Below are 21,397 nucleotides of genomic sequence, written 5' to 3'. Positions count from 1 at the left end.
CTAGAATACAAGTCACTCAGGGAGAGAAGGAAGCAAGCACTCCCAGTCCAGTGGTGAACATGATTAATAGTGGAGTTTCACAGCTGCATTTGTCTCCCAGTGAATGGTCCTGATAACAGGGAGCAGCAGGAGGCTTCTGGAGTCATTTGTAATTTGGTTTTGGAATAGTATCAGATAATGTGCTCACACATATTCCTCATCTCCCTTGTGTATTATATTTAAGCTGCTTCCTGGCTGGTCCAGGGTTTAATATGCTTTTTGGGAAAAGGCTCCAGGGCCCTGAAGAAATTACCCAGTGAATAATTGGTCATTGCGATCACATCATGTTGATAATTGGTATTTTACCAGATATATTGTCAGGCAATTTATGTTTTTCTCTAGAACAAATAAAAATTCTGCTCACTTTTTACATACATGACTATAGGGAGACAGAGGAAATTAGTTCTTGATGGCAGCAGAAAATGGAAATGAACAAAACTTTAGAAACTTACCCATTGAAGCCACGTGATAGAGATGAATAGATTTGTATTCCATACTGTCCACCCTTTCAATATAAAAATGGAAGTGTGGCATGTGAAACTAGGCATCTCTGTTTGCCTTTTAAGAACCAGAGATGGAAATAATGACCTTCTCTTTTCCAGATCTCTTTGATAACTACATGCAGCAGGATGCTCACGAATTTTTAAATTATTTGCTAAACACTATTGCGGACATCCTGCAGGAAGAAAAGAAACAGGAAAAACAAAATGGGAAATTAAAAAATGGCAACATGAATGAACCTGCAGAGAATAATAAACCAGAACTCACCTGGGTCCATGAGATTTTTCAGGGAACGCTCACCAATGAAACCCGATGCTTAAACTGTGAAACTGTAAGTATTGGGGCGCTCTCATGAAACCTGCCTATGCACATTTAGGTGGGCAGTGCTGTGCATGAGTGCAGCATACTGCTATAGAACTAGCAGTTCCCTTCAGCATATTTGGAGGAGCTTATTCATGAATATGAAACTGAAGTGCAGACTTTGAGAAGCATGAATCCATCCAAGATGTCTCAGCTGGCTAATGCAGTGATGAGGCAGATCTTTTGAAATGCTGGATTGCTTCGCGCCATGGACACTTTTAGGGTCTAAAAATTACACGACTGAATTGGATCATAACCATTTATCTTAAAAAGATTTCGGTCATGTGTGATTGGAACAGATCGTTGCCCCAACTTAAAGTGAGTTAGCTGTGGTTCAGTGGACTTGAAGTCAAAAGATTGACTCCTATTTTTCCAAAATAGAAAATTTCTACCACAGAGAGCTGAGTGGATAAGGCGAGTCACTCACAGAGCTGTTTCGAGGTTTGGGTGAGCTTATGTGTTTGGAAGGGTCTGGCACATGAGAGGTACTTAATGCTGATTGAATCTGAAGACATGTTCTTCAGAGCATGATACAGAATGGCATATTTGCTTATTATATTTAAGCTTTGTGAGTGGCCTCATGTATTGATATTTAAGAGTCCAGCTCTGGATTCAGGCTGCCTGGGTTTGTATACTGGCTGTGGCACAAGGTAGTGCAAATTATTCCTCTTTTCTGTCTCCTTATCTCTAAATTGGTGATTATGTGTGTGAGTGTGTGAGAGTGAGAGAGTGAGTGAGAGAGAGAGAGAGCGTGCACATGAGCGAGCGCCTGTTTCATAGGTTGCTGGGGGAATTAAATGAGTCAGTCCTAATAAAGCACTTAGCACCATGTTGGCACGTAATATCCATGCAATAAATGTCAGCTATTTGTTACAACTACTCACAACATAGAAAGTCTATGGTTTCATTAAGGGTCTTAGAGTTTCTTGATAGTATCTTAAAAAAAAAATGTGTATGATTGTGCATTTTGTGGGACGGGAGACAGGTGCTTTTCAACAGATCTGCTAATGGCCCCTTAGTCTGGTCAGGCTGCTGTGGCACAATGCTATAATGGGTGACTTAAGCAAATAAAATTAGTTTTTCACAGTTCTGGAGTCTGGAAATCTGAGATCAGGGCACTGGCGTGGTCTGGTTCTACTGAGGGCTCTCTTCCTGGCTTGGACATGGCTGCCTTCGTGCCATGCCCCCACATAGTAGAGAGAGGAAGCCAGGTCTCATGTCTCTGTTTTATAATGACACCAATCCCATCACACCCTTATGACCCAAGGACCCCACTTCCAGATCCCATCCCTTTAGGGGTTAGGATTTCAATATCCATCTTGAGAGGACACAAACACGTAGTCCTTTGCAAGTTGTGACCTCCCCAAAATGGTTAAGAAATGTGGATTTAAACATCAACTTATATCTGTGTAAGTAGAGAAGCCTTTAGTTTTTGGCAATCTTTCTAATGTTCTTTTTAATGGTGTTTGAATCAATGTTCTGATTTCATTGTGGAAACAATTAGAAACCATAGCTAAGCAAATGGAGACTAAAAAATTACTAGTAATCTTCCCATGCAGAGATGATAAATTTGTAAGAATTTTCTAAAAATTCTGACATATTAGCCCCACTTGCACATTTAAAAATATATTCTGTCCAAACATTTTCTGCACATAATTATTTTTCTTGAGATCCTCCCATCCCCTTTTTTCATTTTCTCTCCCTTCCTCTGTCCCTTTATACCTTCTATTCTGGTAAAATTCAAATGAATATGAAAGTAGAATAGCTTAATAAACCCCACATATTCAGGATCAGTGATTGCTAGCACTTTGGCCCATGTTGATCTCTCCTTCCACACGCCTCCTCCCTCATTAAACTGGTTTATTTTTAACCAAAGTGCAAATAATCTTTCATTTGTAATTTCTTTATTATTTGCATGTATCTGTAAAAGGAAAGAAGTGTTTTTATTTTTAAAAATGTGCAATACTTGGGGATGGGGATGTGGCTCAAGCGGTAATGCGCTTGCCTGGCATACGCGGGGTGCTGGGTTCCATCCTCAGCACCAAATAAAATAAAGATATTGTGTCCACCGAAAAACTGAAAAATAAATATTAAAAAATTCTCTCTCTCTCTCTTCTCTCTCTCTCTTTAGAAAAAAATGTGCAATGTTGTTACCATACCTAAAAAGAATCCCTTTCCATCATTTTTATCCATTCAGCATTCAAGTTTCTTTGATGATGTTATTTTTTTTTATTGGTTGGTTAATTCAAATCACAATTCAAACATGGTCCATACATTGCATTTGGTCAATATGCATTCTAATCTACAGCTTGCCTTTACTTTCCTCTTTTTTCCCCCCTTACAGTTAATTTGTTGACGAAATCAGGTTGTTTGTCTTGTAGAATATTCCATACTATAGACACATCCTTGTGGTGTTATTTAACATGTATAATAAAATGGCACCAATCCCATCATGAGGGTTTTCTACCACATTTACCCAGAAATCCATTCCCAAAAGGATTACCCAGCAAGTCTTTTAACCATGTGCATAAGAAGACTTGTATGAGAAGGTTGTAGCAGCATTTTAAGGAATAAAGAAATATCCGCATACCTGACACTTGGAGTAAGAAATGGAACATTATCAATAACCCTGAAGCCATCCAAGTGTTTCATTGCAATTTAATTATTCTCGTAAATAATTATTCTCTTAAGCCACTATTTTCAATTTTGTGTATTAGCACTTGTTTTTCTTGATGGTTTTACCCACACATGCATGTTTATTGCTAGAAATTTAATTGTGCGTGTTTATGACTTTTATATAGATGCCATCATATTCTTCTACAATTGCTTTCATCATTGAAAGATCCAGCCATTTTTTGTGTGCAGAATGGTTCGTTCATTTTCATCATTGTGCAGTATACTGTTCTGGAATATACCACAGTTTATTTTTCTATTCTTTTATGTTGTGTCTAGTCTTTGACTTATTGACAGAGCTGCTACAGATCTTATACAAGTGTCTTCTGGTGCACATGGGTAAGTATTTCTGGGGTAGTCCTGTGGGGCATGGAATTGCTGAGTTATAGAGCCCATTTGCCTTCCAGTTTAACTAGGTAATGCCAAATTGTTTCTAATGTGGTGATAAGTTTCTATAATAGATTTTCTGGTGTTGGCCTTGCCTTATATTTTTTTGATAAACCAAAGTTAATTTTTATCTTTTTATATACATTGTTAGTTTTGAGATCTATTTTTTTTTCTTTTTTAGGATTTTTGCAATGGAGTTTTTATTAGTGAGATGGATTTGAATTTTTCCTTTCTCATAGCGCATTGTCTATTTTTGGAGTCAACATCCTTATAAAATAAGTTTTCTTTGGAAAAGTTTGTATACAGTTTGATCTATCTGTCAGATGTTTGCTAGAACTCATTACCTACCTTACATCCTTTAAATATATAGTATGGCCTGTTTTGATGTTTTTATGAATGGCCATGTTGCCACCCTCCCTTTTTTTTTGTGGTGTTAGTGATTGAACCCAGGGCTCATGCCTGCTATGCAGTTGCTCTACCACTGAGCTACACGCCCAGTTTCCCCTCCCCAACCCCTCCCAGCCTCTGTAGCCTTTGTCTCTTGGTTTCTTTTGCTTAGTATCTATCCCTCATGAGATTCATTTGTGTTTTGCATGATGCTGTAATTCATTCATTGCCGAAGTCTTGGCTGGGCACAAAATCATGAGCCACTCACAGCTTTGTAGATTCAAACAGCGATTCTTTATTCCCAAACTCACACCGGCCTCTACACACACGTTCTTGTGAAATCCAAGTTCTGCCGCACCATTCACGTCCCAAATACTTTTTCAATTCCAGGAGAACTCAAGGGGAACTCAAGGATCGGGCTTGCCCGAGACAGCAGGATACGCCCTATTCCCCCTCAGGGTACACCTTAAACCTGGAACTTTCCTTGGACGGGATACTCCCTAAAACCTGATCAGCTCTAAACCCCGATCCGCCCTGGTCCTTGAGCAAGGTCACCTTATTAAAGCATACATGCAATGTCACAGTGAATGTCCTCTAAGCAACATGGGGTACGCTGGCAATGGCCCTCAGCAATTCATTATCATTGCATATAGTATTCTGTTGAATGCAGTTTACAGTTTACTAATCCACTTTAGTGTTGGATGGATATTTGGTTCTCTCCAGTTTTGGTCAATTCTGAACAATGCTGCTATGAACATTGTAATACTATAAACCCTGGTGCACATAAACTCAGTTTCTTTAGGATGTACACATGGAAGTAGACTTACTTGTTTATATCATATGCTTATTATATCATTTGAGAGTATCAGATTCTTAAAGCAGTTATACCAGTTTACACACCCAACGTGTGAGCACTCTCATTTTCCAACATTTTCGTTTCTCCTAATACTCTCAGATGTCCTCACTGTTGCTAATCTATAACTGTTTTTAATGAAGTAACAAAACAAAACAAAACAACAAAAAACATTTTTTTTTCACATCTGCTATGTAAAGGTAGGAGATGCTGAAGATACAATGAGAGCCTTGTCTTTCTGGAAGTTCCATTATGAAGACATATTAATGACAAAATGAATAACTGGTTATATAGTTACAATCGCAAAATGCTGCGAAGGAGAAGTACAGTCTACTCTGTGACCATATGATATAGATATGAGAACAGTGGGGTATCATGTCTACATTTGTAACCAGGAAATCTGCACCACACTGGTTGAATCCTTTTTGGTTGTCTTTGAAGTTAAAACTGCAGTTAAATCCATCTTGGCAATATTCCATGTAGATTTTCAAGAAGACTCTGATGATTGGCTCAGTTTCTTTTTTGTCTATGAATAAGTGAGCCAATCCCAACAAACACAAATATTATATCCTCAAATGTTGGTACTGCAAAGCAATTACCTGGGTTGTGATTTCCTGAAGGGTCACCATGGACAGGAAGCCTTTTGCCAGAGGATTCCTCCAAAAACTTTGAACCATACCATAATATTTTTTTTATAATGGCAACCCCACTGTTTGCAGTTGGTCTGTGAAAGTAGATGAGGGTGGGTGGCTGTGTTTTTCTGGAGAATGGGACGATCTTTAAAAATTATATATTTTTTCCACCTCGAAATGTGTAGATGATTTTTTTTCCCTCCCTGAAGTTACTTGAATAATTCCCTCCATTTTCTTAGATCTTTCAACTGGATGGGATTCTAGAGTCATCTAATCCTTCTTCTGCCAGTGTCCCAGTCCCTTCTATGATGTCCTAGCCAGTTGGTCACCGGCATTGGATGGACCCCATCCAGAGGCTGGAACTCAATCTCCCAAGGATGCATTCCATTTTTAGAAAGCTCTAGTTGTTGGAAAGCCTTCTGCTTTCTAAGAAAGCACTTTGCCTGCAGGCTCTTCCTGTTGTAAAATGCAGAGGACTTAGTGTTGAGGAAAAGCCAATGGGAAAGTTTTCCTTCAGAGAGGACAGACCTAGAGTCCTCTTTGAGGGAGGTCCCTTTGAGGACAGTCCTTGCCTGTGGCAGGCAGCTGCAGACCGAGCTTTAGTCAGAATCGACAGGACCCACACTTGTGAAATCTCTCAGTGGGATTAAATTGCCCTAGATCCTGAGCAGCAAATTAGCCCCTGGGGACACTGTGCCTTTTGTCCGGCCTCAGCCTCTTGTTCCTCCAATTGTGGAAAACCCTTGTGCCACTCTTCAGGTTTTCAGAAAGCAATGATTTTGCCCCTAGGGTCTCACCCTTTGTAAGCATTGCTCATGATTGTAGTGCAAATGTCAGCTGTGGGATTTATGGAGACAAACTATTTCTTTCTGCAATAGATTTCTCCAAACTATTTTAAGGGGCAATTCATTGCTGACTTTTCCAGATAACCTTGATAAAAGCACTTAAGAATTGGGGTTTGGGGATTTTCCACTCTAGCTAAGAGTTCTCTTGGTCTATCCTTTGTTTGCTTCCAAAGATTTATTAGGCTAGTTGGAGTTTTATTTTGTTGTTAATTTTAATTTTTCCTCTTTTATTTCAGCTGAGTTTTTTTCTCTGCATATCTGTGGGTTTTCAGTGCTTTTCCATGGCTTTAAGACCCATTTACATTTGTTTCTGAAGCCAAAATGTTGTTTAAGGAACTGCTGTTCCAAGTACCAATTTGCAGCTTCTTATATTGCTTTGTTTGCAGAGGTTTAAATTGATCCTATAGAGCATCTGAGGCCTTCACAGATGCAAGAATGGGCAGGTTGATGCATGGAGGTGCATCTCTCACCTAATGGAGAGTCCCAGACTCAGGGTTTCAGATGGGTGGAAGTGGCCTCTTTTCTCAGCCAACCCTTTGGTACTACCTCCAGCCAGTACACTGTCAGGTCATAGTTGAGCAGTGTAGAACCTTGTCACTTTTTCTACTAACTCAGGAAAGGAATATGGAGATTTAGAAGCACATTTGAATATAACTTCAATTATTCAAGAATTGAGCAAAACTCATGATTTGTATGTATGGTCTGTACATTCACTTGTTCTATTAACTGATATATAATTTAATTACCTTAAAATGAAGAGTAAGTAGGGTCTCTTCTGTTCCTTTTAAACTGGAGTGTTTGGGTTGTAGGGAGGACTCCATGCCCAGAATGAGGGGAGAAAGGAGACTAAGATATAGCTTGTTCTTACTGAGAGTATTGGGTCTCCTAGTGATATATGTTTCCTTGCGGACAAGCTGTATTTTCCCTTAGACCAAATCTCTGTGTGTAGGAAGAATATGTTTTTTTTTTTTTTTCTGGCAGCTTTCTTAGGAGAGAGAAGGACACCCCAGGACCCCCACCCCCAATTTTTGCTTGATCACTCATTGCTTCTGATTGACACTCTGGGGCAGGGAAAGGGAAAAGTCCATAGAGGAAGGCTGTTTCCGCTGGGTAGATTGACCTGAGCATTACTTTCTCACATTCTAAATCTAGAAGTACTTTGCATTTGGAATTGAAAAAGGTACAGTAACTTTCTTCTGTTAGGTATTGAGATTTTTACCTTTTCTTCCTCTTCCTGAAATCATTATTGGAGAAAAAGATTGGCATCTAGTAGGACAAATTTTTATTTTGTGATTTTTTTTCATTACAAAGTAATGCTAGTTATCCAACTTCTGTATGATTCCAGTTGGCTGTAATCCTTTGGTTTTCTCCCAGAGAAGGTCCATTTAGGTAAAAGTAAATAAATAAACATATAAATTACTAATAAAAAATAGAATAACTTGTGGTTTGTTGAAAAAACAAATAAGAATATATGAAAATCATTCATATTACTGACAGTCAGATGCCACTGCTCATATTTAGACATCTTTCTGTTTGTTCAGTTACTTTTTCACTTAGTGAATATTTATTGGGCATTTACTAAAGACTGGAAGTTATTTAGGTACTAGATATAGCAGTTGAAATAGAAAAGATGGTTCTTGTTCTTTCATTTATTAATATACCTATATAAAACTGTAAATTTCCCTTTACTGTTTTAACTGAATACCATAGATTTTGATATTATATTTTCTTTGTCCATCAATTCAAGTAATTTTCTAATTTCTCTTGTGTATTTTTTTCATTTACCCATGCATTAATTAGAAGTATGCTTTTTAATGTCTAAACATTGTGGATTTTCCTAGATGTCCTGATGGCATTGATTTCTAATTTTGTTGTGGTTAGAGAATGAATATATTTAGTATCATTTCAGTCATTTAAATTTACTGAGATATATTTTGTGTTGTACACATGGTCTTTCCTGGTAGGTGTACCATATGCACTTGAAAATGGGGTCTTCCAACCTCAAAACTATTGACATTTTGGCTCAGATAATTCTTTGTTCTTGGGGGGTTGCCCTAAACATTATAGGATGTTTAGCAGTATCTCTGTTTTCTACCCAGTAGATGCCAGTGGCATCTGCCAAGATGTGACAATGGAAAACGTCTCCAGGCATTGCTAAGTGTTCCCTGAAGGCAAATCAGTTCCCCTTGGCACCTGTCCCTGCCCCCACTTTCATTAAGGGGGGTTGGACCCAGGGGCACTCTACCACTGAGTTACAACCTCAGTCCTTTTTATTTTTTATTTTAAGACAAGTTTTTGCTGAGTTGCTGAGGGTCCCACTAATTTGGTAAGACTGGCCATGAACTTGAGATGCTCCTGCCTTAGCCTCTCCAGTTGCTAGGATTACAGGCATGTGTAGTTGTTGGGTGTAATATTCTTTGTCAGTCAGATGTGGTAGTTGATAAAGTTATTCAGATCTTTGATGTCTTTGACTACCCCCCACCCCAGCTTTTCTGTCAGCTGCTAAGAAAGGGCTGTTAAAATACCTAACTGTGTGGGATTGTCTTATTTCTCCTAATTCTGTCAATTCTTGCTTCATGAATTTCTAAACTTTTTAAAAATGACTTTTTTTGTGGGACAATTTACATACCGTGAGATTCATCTCCTCAGTGATCTTTTAGTAATTTGCTGTATTGTGCAACTGTTAGCTTCACCTAGTGTCTGAACATTTCCACCAATAAGACGGATCTCTTGTACCTGGCTGTTAATCCCATTCCCGGCACCAGCCCACTATGAATCTCCTTTCTGTCTTAGAGATTCGCCTTTTCTGGATGTTTCATGTGAATGGAATCAGTCTTTTGGATCTTGACTTCTTTTATCTACATAACTTTTTGGAGGACCATGTTTCAGTGGTTCTTTCCTTTTTATTGTTGAATACAGTTGAGCTTCATGTATTTTTTAGGCTCTGTTGTGAGGAGCCTTCATATTTGATTGGTATATTCTGATAATAAATTGACCCTTTTGTCATTAGGAAATGTTTTATTCTCATAATAATTTTGTCTTAAAATCTATTTTACTTGATGATAATATAACCCCTCTCCATACTTATTCTAATTATTTGCATAGTATTTTTTTCCTAACCATTTATTTTCAATCTGTATTTTTATATTTAAATTTTAGCTCTTGTAGACAGCATATAATTGGTCTAGCTTTTTTTGTTAAATCAATTTGTTAGGGTCTGTAAAGAAGTCAAGATGGCGCCTGGCATTTTGCCAGAGGGAGTGGTTTGTGAAGTAACGCCAGCGAGCCATTAAGTGTGAAGATTCCTTATTGGTTGACTGCTGTATCTAGTTTATGTTAATTAAGATGAGCTGTGTGGAATGTATATATACCCCTCGATCCTACAATAAACGGCTCCCACTCCTGCTGTATCAATGTACACAAGTTGTTCGTCACACCCTCCCCGCCCCCCTCCCGTTATTTTGCTGCAGCCGGACTGAGGCATCAATTCATCAGTTTATTTCTTTTATTTGGAATTTTTAGTTCATTAATATTTGCTATAATTATTATTTAGGTGTGGGGCTACCATTTTATTATTTGTTTTCTGTGTGTTCTCTCAGATTTTTTTTTCTCTTTTTATTTCTGGATTATTGGAGTGTGTGTGTGTGTGTGTGTGTGTGTGTGTGTGTGTATACACATACATATACATATATTTTACAATTCCTTATTAATTTTTCTCTTTGCCTTTGTTCTCAGTATTACCTGTGGGTGTGCACATGTGTAAGTTTAGTGGTTGTGTTAGAGATTACATTCCACATTTTTCACAGTCTGCAGTCCATAATGCTTCTATTCCACATAAAGTATAGAAGGTTTGTAAATGTGTAGTGTAGGTCATATCCCCTCTGCCCTCACCTTCCCTTGTTCTTTATGTTATGTAGTTATACGTATTATATTTGTGTATGGTATGAACCCCCACAGGACAATAATTTTTTCTTTAGAAATTTTTATTAAAAAAAGTGGAATAAGAGGAAAAAAGCCCCCAGAGTACCCCCAAACAAACAAAAACAGAAAATTCATATCTTTTGTGTTCACACATGTGTTTACCATTTTGATGCTCTTTATCACCTCTTTCCATCCCCTACCCCCTATTGCTGGGAATTGAACCCTGGGCGCTTAACCACTGAGCCATGCCCCCACCCCTTTCTATTTTTTATTTTGATTCAGGATCTCTAAGTTTCTTAGATCCTTGCTAATTTGCTGAAGCTGGCCTTGAACTTGCAATCCTCCTGCCTTAGCCTCTGGGTTTGCTGGGATCATAGGTATGCACAGCTGCCCCTTGCCTCTTTGTTTCCTTTTGAGGATCTGAGTTTCTTTGGCTGAAGAACTTGCTTTAATTTTTCTTATAGTGCAGAAATTGTCAATAACGAGTTCTTTCTTTGTGCCTTCATTCTTGAAGAATTTGTTAGTGGGATATAGAAGATGGTATTAAAGATATCCTTCAAACTTTTCTGGCTGCCATGGTTCTGAGCAGTCAGCTGCTAATTGAATCACTCTCTTCTGTGAAGTTGCCCTTTTTTTCTTGATGGTTAAGATTTGCTTTTTATCTTTTGCTGCAGTCTGGCTGGGCAGAAAATCACGAGCCACTCAAGCAGGAACAAACTTTATTTTTGAAACTGCCGCCAATGCCCCGTATGCCAACCAACACACGCAGTGTTCTCTCCCACCCCAACAGGAAGTCCCTCCTCCGGAATTCCCTCCTACCGCACTTCCCCAACCAATGGGAACTCTCCAGGAGTCCCTTAGCAGGCCCAGATGGACAGCAGGAGTCTAATATCCATATGAATGCAGATCTTAACATAATCATATCATCTCAGTGGCTTGCTGGCGTCACCTTTCAACCAAAAATGCCATGCATCATACTACTTGGCTATGGCTCTTAGCAATCTTTGGATTTCAACAGTGTGCCTCTGATATTTCCTGGTGGCCTTCTTTGTATGTATCTTGTATATATTTTTGTATTTTTCTTGAATATGTTGAATCTAGTAATATATGTATTTCATCAAATTTGGGAAATGTATAGCCATTATTTTTTCAAATAGTTTTCCTGTATTATTCTCTTCTCTTCTAGGACTCTGTTTGTATGTACAATATTATAAAAAAGGCCCCGAGTATTTGCTAATTTTTACTGCAATTTTTTTTTCTTTCTCTTAGTAGATAATTTCTATTGATCTTTTAGTTTACTTGCTCTTTCCTCTGTCATTTCCAATTTGCTCTTAAGTTGACCCATTGTGTTTTCCAGTTCTGGAATTTCCATTTGATTCTTTTTTTTTTATTGTTTCTGTTTTTCTTCCAGGATGTTATAGTTTTTGATTCATCATGCATGTGTTTTCTTTTACTTTACCAAAGGTAGTTATAATAGCTTCTTTACAATCCCAATCTACTAATTTCCAACATCTGGGTCATTCTAGGATTGGTTTCACTTGATTTTCTGTTAAGAATTTCTTCCATTTTCTTGGTTCTTGGCATATTGTAAGTTTGGATCTTGTTTAGAACATTCAGACTGTTAAATTACAGAGACTCTGGGTTCTATTATTTTTCTTCAATGAGTATTGAGTACCTTTAGTAATAAGTCCAGAAATTATCTTGACTCAACAAATAGACGACAAAGTCTACTTATTGGATGGCTCAGATCTTGGATCAGACTGTCCCCCAGCTGAGCTGCTTTGTATTCCATGCTGAGCCGCAGATGTGTAGCTCAGTGGTCAACCAGAGGTGGGCAAAGTTGGTGATACCATCTCAGACTCTTTCCCTTCTTTTCAGTGGATGTTATTTCTCAGATTTAGGCTCTGGATCCCAGATCAGAAAGACATTTCTCCCCACAAACCCCATGTCCCAGGTGTGAAACCACAAACTCGGGCCATCCTTCTTCCTCCGAGCATGTGTCCCCATCCATTCTCCAACACTTTCAGGTGCCTGCCTTGAGTTTATGGTTATCTGAGTGTGTCCTATCTGGAGGAGTCTTGGTGTGCTAAGATCTTTGTTATTACTGAAGCCAGTCTTCTGAACTTTTCATTTAAGTAAGGGAGAGGCAGATAGTAATCAAACAAAAAAATACATATAACGTAAAGTGATCAAATCAGTTCTCTATTGCTTTCTTATAAACCACTCCCAAAACTCTGAAGCTTAAATGAAACTATATTTATTATTATAACCCATACAGCTGTGGGTTGGCTAAGGGCTGCTCTAGGCTGGACTTGGCTGAATTTGTGTGTGTGAGGGTCAGTGGGCTCACTCATGACTCTGCAGGTTCCCCAGGGTCTTGCTCTAGGTTGGGCTTGTCCTGGGTGCCTTAGCTGACTCTCTTCTTCATGGGTCTCCATCTCCTTGAGAACAGCAGGCTAGCCAAAACTTCTCTGTCCATCTTGTGGCCATGGTGTAAGTGCAAGAGAGCAGTTTCACACGTGTTCATTTCAGTCTCTGCTTTATAACACGTCTTCTAAAACCCCCACTGACCACAGCAAGTCACATGGCCACACTCAGCATCAAGAATGGGGCCACATAATCGCCTCTCAATGAGAGATCTGTAGTCATGTGGCAATGAAGTCAGCATGGGCAGTGGTGAAGATTTGGGGCCATGAATTCTGCAACTGCAGGAATAAGTGCCTAAGAAAGTTAAAGGATGATAGAGAGCCATAAGGGAAAAGATGTGTGTGTATAAACATACACAGGTCCGTTTTAAAAAAATTATTTTTAGTTGTGGATGGACACAATACCTTTATTTTGTTTTTAGTTTTTTGTGTTTTGTTTTTTTTTTTTTTTTAAATGTGGTTGTGGGGATCAAACCCAGTGCCTTATGCATGTTAGGCAAGCAATCTACCACTGAGCCACAACCCCAGCCCACACATGTCATTTTAATACAAAAATTGGAACTAACATGTAATTGTATAGCTTACTTTTTCATTCAATATTGTAACCATCATGTAAATCATTTTCAGCCTTTTGACCATTTTAGGTGATGTAAAATTTTTTACCCTCCTCCATTTATTGGGCACTTATCTTCCCATCCCAACCCTTGCCCCTGGTACTGGGGATTGAACCCAGTGCACTCTACCAGTGAACTATATCCCCAGCCCTTTTTATTTTTTATTTTGAGACTGGTTCCCATTAAATTTCCTAAAATGGGCTTGAATTTGCACTCCTCCTGCCTCAGCCTCTCAGGTTGCTGGGATTGCAGATATGCCCCACCAAGCCTGGCTTAAGTGCTTACTTTTTAGAGTACTTTACATGTATTATCTGATTTCATCCTTACAATGACCTTATGAGGTATATATTGCTACTGTCCCCACTTTACAGATGAGGAAGCTGAGGCACAGAGAGGCTAAATAACTGGCCCCGAATCATATACACTTCATAAGAGGCAGGGGTAGGATGTGGATCTGGGCAGTCTGTCTCAATGTCCATTTTTGTGCATACTTACAAAAGTACCAAAGGGTGTGCCTCCAAATGTCAGTATTTCCTTAGATAAATTCCAGAATTTGTGGTAATAGTGGAGTTGCCTTTGAGGAAGTGTAATTTCCATTCTGTTGCCAGTTGACTGAGCACTTGAAGGTTGTTTTGCTGAGCCCACTTGTCCCTCCCACTCCAAGAACAGGACAGTAAAACCCTGGGGTTGTTGGCAAATGAGTGGAACATAAGCACTAAAGCTTCAATAAGAACGAGATCCAGAGCTGGTGTGGTGTGACCCGTGCAGGGCCGAGAAGCAGCTGGGGCCTGTGAGCTGGTTCAGCCCATGCAGGGCTCAGCATGGGGCTCCGCGTGAGCCAGGGATCCAGGCCAGCTCCAGGGCTGAGCCTCACACAGACAGCACAGGGCTCTGTAGACAATGAGGACAGCTCGATGTGTGTGTGTGTATGTGTGTATGGTTACTGTGGCTCTCCACAACCTGAACAGTGAGGCACGGGAGGCAGGGCGTGAGTTCAAGAGACTGGCAAAAGGTGAAACAATTTAAAGAAGGGGTGATTCTCTGCGAAGTAAATTTTCCAGGTTTTGTCCTTTTTCCACTTGCGTCATTCTGCCGGGCAGGCTGTTCGGATGTTTGTCTGATACTTCCTATGTTGAAACAATGGGGTAGATGTCGGGAGAGGAAGAAATCTCGTTGAGATTTAATTATTGAAGATTTTGAATCAAAATTGTGATAGAGATGAGGTTGACCTGAGAATCAAGTTTTCTCTAGATTGGGTGGTTTGGGAGGTAACTGCTTCCAGTGCATGTGTGTAGCCACGGGCGGACTCTTACTGCAGGGATGGTGCTGGATTATCTGTGCATGTTCAGAGTTTTAAGCTACAGTGTCTACAATGTATTTTGTGCCTAATGCATTTTTTCTTATTTCTTTCTTTAGGTTAGTAGCAAAGACGAAGATTTTCTTGACCTTTCTGTTGATGTGGAGCAGAACACTTCCATTACCCACTGTCTGAGGTAACCTCATGACTTCTGCCTGTGTTTTGAAGCTAGTAAATAAATGGAGAAATATGACCCTGTATTTTTAAGACATAATCTTCCATGCTCTTAAACCAGTGTAATCCTACTATTTTCTATTTCTTCTTTCCAAAGAGAGATTCAAAATAAATATATGTGTTCTGAGAAGAGTCTTACAAGCAGTGAGAGGATCGGGTAGAAGTCATCAGTCATTACATTTATTTATTTATTTATTTTTGTTTCAAATATTTTAATTCAAAAAATTAAGTAGTACCTAAAAGATATATCAAATATAAAAAATTAAAAATTGTTCACTTCAGAACCTTTGGTATTAAACTTGAAAGAAGTATCAAGAATTTTAAAATTCCTTTTTTTTTACAGCTAAAAATATTTTTTTTATTAGTTGTTCAAAACATTACATAGTTCTTGACATATCATATTTCATACATTTGATTCAAGCGGATTATGAACTCCCATTTTTACCCTATATACATAATGGAGATTCACATCGGTTACACATCCACTTTTTTACCTACTGCCATACTAGTGTATGTTGTATTCTGCTGCCTTTCCTAACCTCTACTATCCCCCCTCCCCTCCCCTTCCCTCCCCTCCCATCCCCTCCCTTCCTGGCTTCTCTCCCTACCCCATCTACTGTAATTCATTTAGTCATTAAATTTAAAAAATAAAATTGTGATCTTTAAAACACAGAGGAACGCTTTTGGCTTTCTGCAGTCTCTTTCTTTGTCTTACACTCACTTATGTAAATAAGTTAATAAATATTACAGATGCCTATCATTGCTCTTTCTTTTTCTGAGATAATCTCTTCTATTATTTAAAAAATTATGCACTTTGAGAACCAGTGAGGGAATTGCCTTCTCCTCCATCTTTTTAGTATTCTGTGGAGCTCATTCATGGAGAGTACTTCCTCCTCATTAGCCCTGAGAGAAGGTAAGGAGCCCAGAGTGTAGGCATGCCTGTCCAGGAGTACTGTCCATACGTGTGTTGACTCGTCTGTTGAAATATGCTCAGAGTCGTTATGTAGACAAGATTCTCACTCCCCATAGCCCTTACACAAGAGGACGTGTGTTCTTGCAGTTTGCCCCGGCCCTGTTGTGGACATGGGGGCAGAGGAGGGACTACCACCTCAGCCCCCTGCTCCTGCAGCACTTACATTCTAGTGGGCACACATGGTGAAACAGCCCGCCCGGGCAGTGGCTCCGATGACAGAGTGCCAGTGTAGACTGAGTGGCCAGGGTGGGCCTCCCACACAGAGTGCCACAGCTTTTTATAGTGTCGTCACAGGGCACTGTCAATCTGTGTCAGTAATGCTCAGGTGACAGGACTGTTCTTTTAGATACTTAGGTTCCCTGGAATCTTTAGAATAGATTCAAGGGACTTGCTGTGCTGGTTGCCTGGTAGAAAACCATCTTTCAGAGCAGAGTTGCCACCCCCAGCTGAGAAGAGCTGTGGGGATGGGAGCGGGGTCTGATCACTTCCTGTTACCCAGGGCTCAGAGGCTCCTCACCTCCAGTGGACAGCTCCCTGTCAGTTTGGTGTTTAGCTCTTGTCTCCGTAGGTATAGGTGAGAAGGAGGAATTTGTTGTCTCTTTTGCGTGGTGTGTTATGGGCTAGGACAGCCTCTTTTTCTTCTGCCTGGTTCTGCTCATGGCACATGTTCCCAGCATTCCTGTGGGAGAAAAGGCACTTTTGATATCCCCAAGGTTTCGTGATCACAGGATGTGGGAAATGTTAAGGTTGAAAGGACGTTAGCAGATGAGGGGATGGAGGAAAGGCATTATCTGCCCATTCCTTTTCTTGGAGGAAGTTTGGGGTTGGGCAAGTTGACTCTTTCCCTGCCCTTTTGGGAAATCCTAAGGGAAGGAAGCAGTGGCTGTAACTCTGAGATCAGCCAGGTAAAGAACTAGGTGGCTTTGACCTTTGGGGAGCTGTGTTATAAAGAAATTAGTCCAGACTTGTTTCCATGCTTTCTTTTTCTGGAGAAAAGTATGTATTGGTCCTGCATGCAGGACCAATGGAGAAGGCAGGGTAGAGGCATTTGGAAAGGTTAAAGTTGGGATGGGTGAGTGTGTAATAGCCACCAATGCCTTTAAACATCATTAGATCCACATCTGAATGGGCCCTTTAGGCCAATATTCCTCACAGCACACTTAACCTTGACCTTCTCACCTTATCTACCCACATGTGGGCATCTTAAGAGAAGCTCTCTGCTGTTGCCATTCACCATTGAGTTCTGTGGCAGCTTTCAGCCTGTCCCACCAGAAGGAATTCCCACTAGCGAATGAGCAATTCGTGAGCTGGCCCAGTAACTTTTTCTATCGCTGAGACTAATGAGAAGGAGTGATGTTGGTCTTTCTTGGCCTCTTTAATGATTTTATTTGGATTTTATTCTTTTTTTTTCCCATTTGTTTTTAAAATTAGCCTATGAATTTTCTTGAACATTATCTCCACACATCTCTTTATTATTTTGGTCTTTCAAGTTATTTTGATTATTTTTTAATGAATCAAACTAAAATTGTGGGATTTGCTGGGTGTGGTGGTATACATCTGTAATCCCAGCAACTTGGGAGACTGAGGCACGAGAATCTCAAGTCCAAGGCCAGCCTCAGCAACATGGACCCTGTCTCAAAGGGGGGAAAAAACAGAAAAAGAAAAGGGCTGGGGATGTAGTTTAGTCGTGAAGTGTTCCTGGGTTCAATCTCCAGTGCCAAAAAGAACCAAATGAAAGATTCCTGCCACCTCCCCCCAGAAGGGGTGTAGGTGAAGATTACAGTGCATTTTCACTGAACTTTAGTCCCAGAGAAATGGTGTAACAGTGGTTAAATTCAGGATACAGATCTAAAGAAACTTTAAATCCATACTGTGGCAGAGCTATAATTCTGATATTTCAAATCCCAGCTCTGTGTTTTAGACATGATAGGAAGATACTGAAAGAGGTTTCTTTTTTTTTTTTTTCTTTTTGAAAAAGTTCAGGGATGTCCTCAGGCAAAAACTTAAAATATGTACAGTTCATCTTAATTGTCCTTGCCATGCCTTTTTGGTAGCTTTTCTCTTCCCCTTGAGTGCCTTCTCCTTTCCTTGTGGCTCCTTCACAGAAATTCACTTTTCTCTTCAAAATGTTCAGTGCCCCCAAATCACCTTCCACTTCCTCTTGCGTTCCCCTTACTTAAAATCCCCAGCGTCAGGACATAGGCCATGTGTTAGAGGAAAGCAGCCTTTTAATTGTCCCAAAGCCCTTTCTATTTGAAAAATTAATATTCATTAAAAGAAATTCCTTTTCTACTTATTTTGAGAAACTTCTTTCACATACTAAGTTCGTGTACACATGCATTCCTATTGCTTATCTATTGGTTTCTCCCTTCTGTTTCTCTGACCTGTGTCCATTTTGGTTATTATTAATGCATAGTATTTCATAGTATCTGACACATAAGCCCTATTTATGGATTTCTTTATTTAAATTGCTATAATACTTGAATTAATACTTCTCAATGGTTAGTGTGTATCAGAATCAGATGGGGAAGTTAGTAAAACTAGAGACCCAGACCATGTTCAAGAACTTCAGAGAGTCTGGGCCTGTCTTTAAAAATATTCTGGTGATTCTGATACTACCAAGTCAGCATCTCTGCTCTAGCTCCTTGCTACTAAGTGCTGGCACCTTGGATATCACCTGGCATCTCATTAGAAATGCAGAATCTCAGGTCCCCCACTAAGACTCAATCAGAATCTGCATCTTGACAAGATTACCCAGGGGCTTCAGATGCCTGCTAACATTTGGGCCACCTGGGGACCGCCGTTCTGAGCCCTGGCAGCACACTGAAACTGTGGGGGGAGTTTGAACAGCAATGCCTAGGTTTTACCTGGAGAAATTCTTGTGTATTTGGGGGGTGTGCGTGGAAAGAGGCAGGGAGGGTGGACATGGAGTAATGAGATTTGTAAACAATCCCCACGTGATCTAAAATTTAGAGCAAAGCTTCCTAGTGGCAGGGAACAGGGTAACCGGGGCATGTTGGTCCCCTCAACTCCTGGGTGAATGCGCAGAGGTTGGCACCAATAGAGCCCCATGGTGGGAGCAGCTGCATCAGTTTACCCAGTGTGCTTCTCAAACTGTGTCCATTTCCACGTGGATTATGATGTGAAAATTATCAGAAAGCATTGATGGAGAATTTCTTTTATACAAAAAAGTTTTTGAACTATTATGTTGAATTAGTTTAGATTCTAATTGAAAATGTATTAAATATAGACATTAAAACTTGGACAGGGTAGCTGTCTGTACGATATATAATTGCCTTTCTGTGTGGGAACGTGGTCTTTGTCTATTTAATCCATCTTGTGTATGTGTTTCCATAAGGTCAATAGTTTCCTGTATTAAGGTGGACATTTCTTATTCGATTTGTTCCTAGAGTGTATCTTTAAATAATGTTTGCTACTATAACTCTTTTGAAAGAAATGCAAAGGCTTTGTGCCCCACCCCGCTCTCTGTACTCCTGTCATGTATCAAAGAGCTCTGCCATCTCCCTCCCCTTTGACTCTCTCCTTGAAAATACCTTCCATCTCTGTTGCTCACTTTGCTTCTGGCAACCATCAGCCTATACCAATAGACCTGTTCTGCCTTAGTTTGCTGCTGGTCAGCCCCTTTTTCTGACCGACCCTTATTTTCCATTTCTTAACTCAAATACCGAGAGAGAGCGTCACCATGTCTTTTGTGGCGGTGGGTTTCCAGCCAGCTGGAACTGGGCATGATGGTGATCGCTTGTAAATTGGGTCTTTAAATCAGTACAGGTTGAGCATCCCTTATCAGAAATGCTTGGGCCCAGAAGTGTTAAGGATATGGGGATTAGGGACGCTTTTCCTGTACTAACCTCTACTTATCTGGGCCTACAGAGAACATTTTTGGAGACATGAGGATAGAAAGTGTTTAATTCCTTATCTTTGCTGTGCTTTCCTTGGTTGTGCTGATATGGAGGCTTGTCTGTGAGAGATGTTCCATGGACATGAATCTTCACTGAGGCCTGTCCTCACCTCCTGCTGCGCAGTTCTGCCATCCCACTCCAGCCAATCCCGTGCAACTAAAACATAATTTCACAGCACTGACTCAATTAAAGTTCTTCATTCAGCTAATTTTGAGTCTGTTTATGCACTAAACACTTGAAATCTGAAAGTTGAGTATAATTGCCTTCTAAATGGTTTCCTTGGCTTACGACCCCCTCTATCCTTCTCTTCTGTGCTGCCCAAAGTGGCATTTTTGCAAAGCATTGTCTGATGTTGACTTTTCCTTAATGAGAGCTGTTGGTGGGCTGCAGAGCCACAGGGTCCATGCCAGCCTCGTGGTAGCATCCTGGGGACTGTGCTACTCAATGCAGAGGCAATTCCTGCCACACCCTCACCCCATATTCTCACCTTACCTCTGTGCCTCGTGTCCCTGCCTCTGCATTGTGGTGTTCCTTTGCTGTTGTCCCCTGGCACACATTCCCTCTGTGAGAACCTAACTTGGATTTTGCCCTTTGAGGAAACAGCCTGAATTTCTCCAGATCATGTTCATCTCTCTTTTTTTTTCTGAACTATTTCCCTTTCTGTCTTTGGTTGTTCATTCATCTGGCCACTAACTGTTGTCAAGTGCCATTATGGGTCAGGCTGGGCATATGGCAGTGAGTTAGACAAAGCCACTGTCTGCTTACAGGAGAGGAAGTGACCAGATGAACAGAAGGAGGGGCAAACAGGTGCTGAAGAAAACCAGACAGCCACATGGTAGAGGCCGGGTGGTCCGGGAGGTCCTCTCCAAAGAGCATAGTTAGGCTGAGCTCTGGCTAGCCAGCCCAGCAGCCATGCAGGCCTCAGAGAAGAGCTCTGGGTGCTGAGGAAGTAGCAGGGCTAGAAGAGTATAGCCCGAGGCTCCAGCAGCTGAGGCAAAGAGGTCAGAGGAGTAATGGGCCCTCATGACCACAGCCTGTAGCTATGGCAGGGAGTTTGACTTACTCCTCAGTGCTGCGGGCAGGGGAACTATGTGTATAGCTTGTTGTGATTTTTTTTTTTATGGGGGGTGGTTATTAGGAATTGAACACAGGGGCACTTTACCACTGACCCACATCCCCAGCCCTTTTTATTTTTTTATTTTGAGAAAGGGTCTCACTCAGTTGCTTAGGGCCTCACTAAGTTACTGAGGCTGACCTTGAACTTGAGATACCCCTATCAACCTCCCACGTCACTGGAATCACATGCATGTGCCACCATGCCCGGCCCATGTCCAT

General features: G+C 40.4%; 1 protein-coding gene across 1 annotated transcript in view; it reads left to right on the top strand.

The window, feature by feature from the left end:
- USP46 (ubiquitin specific peptidase 46) overlaps positions 1-21,397 on the top strand; it is a 64,221-nt gene that overhangs the window by 31,311 nt on the left and 11,513 nt on the right. Inside the window, exons 4-5 of the mRNA XM_081303951.1 lie at positions 642-871; positions 15,055-15,131. Coding sequence (XP_081160077.1) covers positions 642-871; positions 15,055-15,131 — 307 coding nt within the window. The remainder of the gene's footprint in view (positions 1-641; positions 872-15,054; positions 15,132-21,397) is intronic.

This window comes from Spermophilus citellus (genome assembly GCF_964194105.1).
Source record: "Spermophilus citellus genome assembly, chromosome: 8".
Classification (NCBI taxonomy): domain Eukaryota; kingdom Metazoa; phylum Chordata; class Mammalia; order Rodentia; family Sciuridae; genus Spermophilus; species Spermophilus citellus.
Note: the sequence above shows the minus strand (reverse complement) of the source record. Positions and strands in the feature narration are given on the sequence as shown.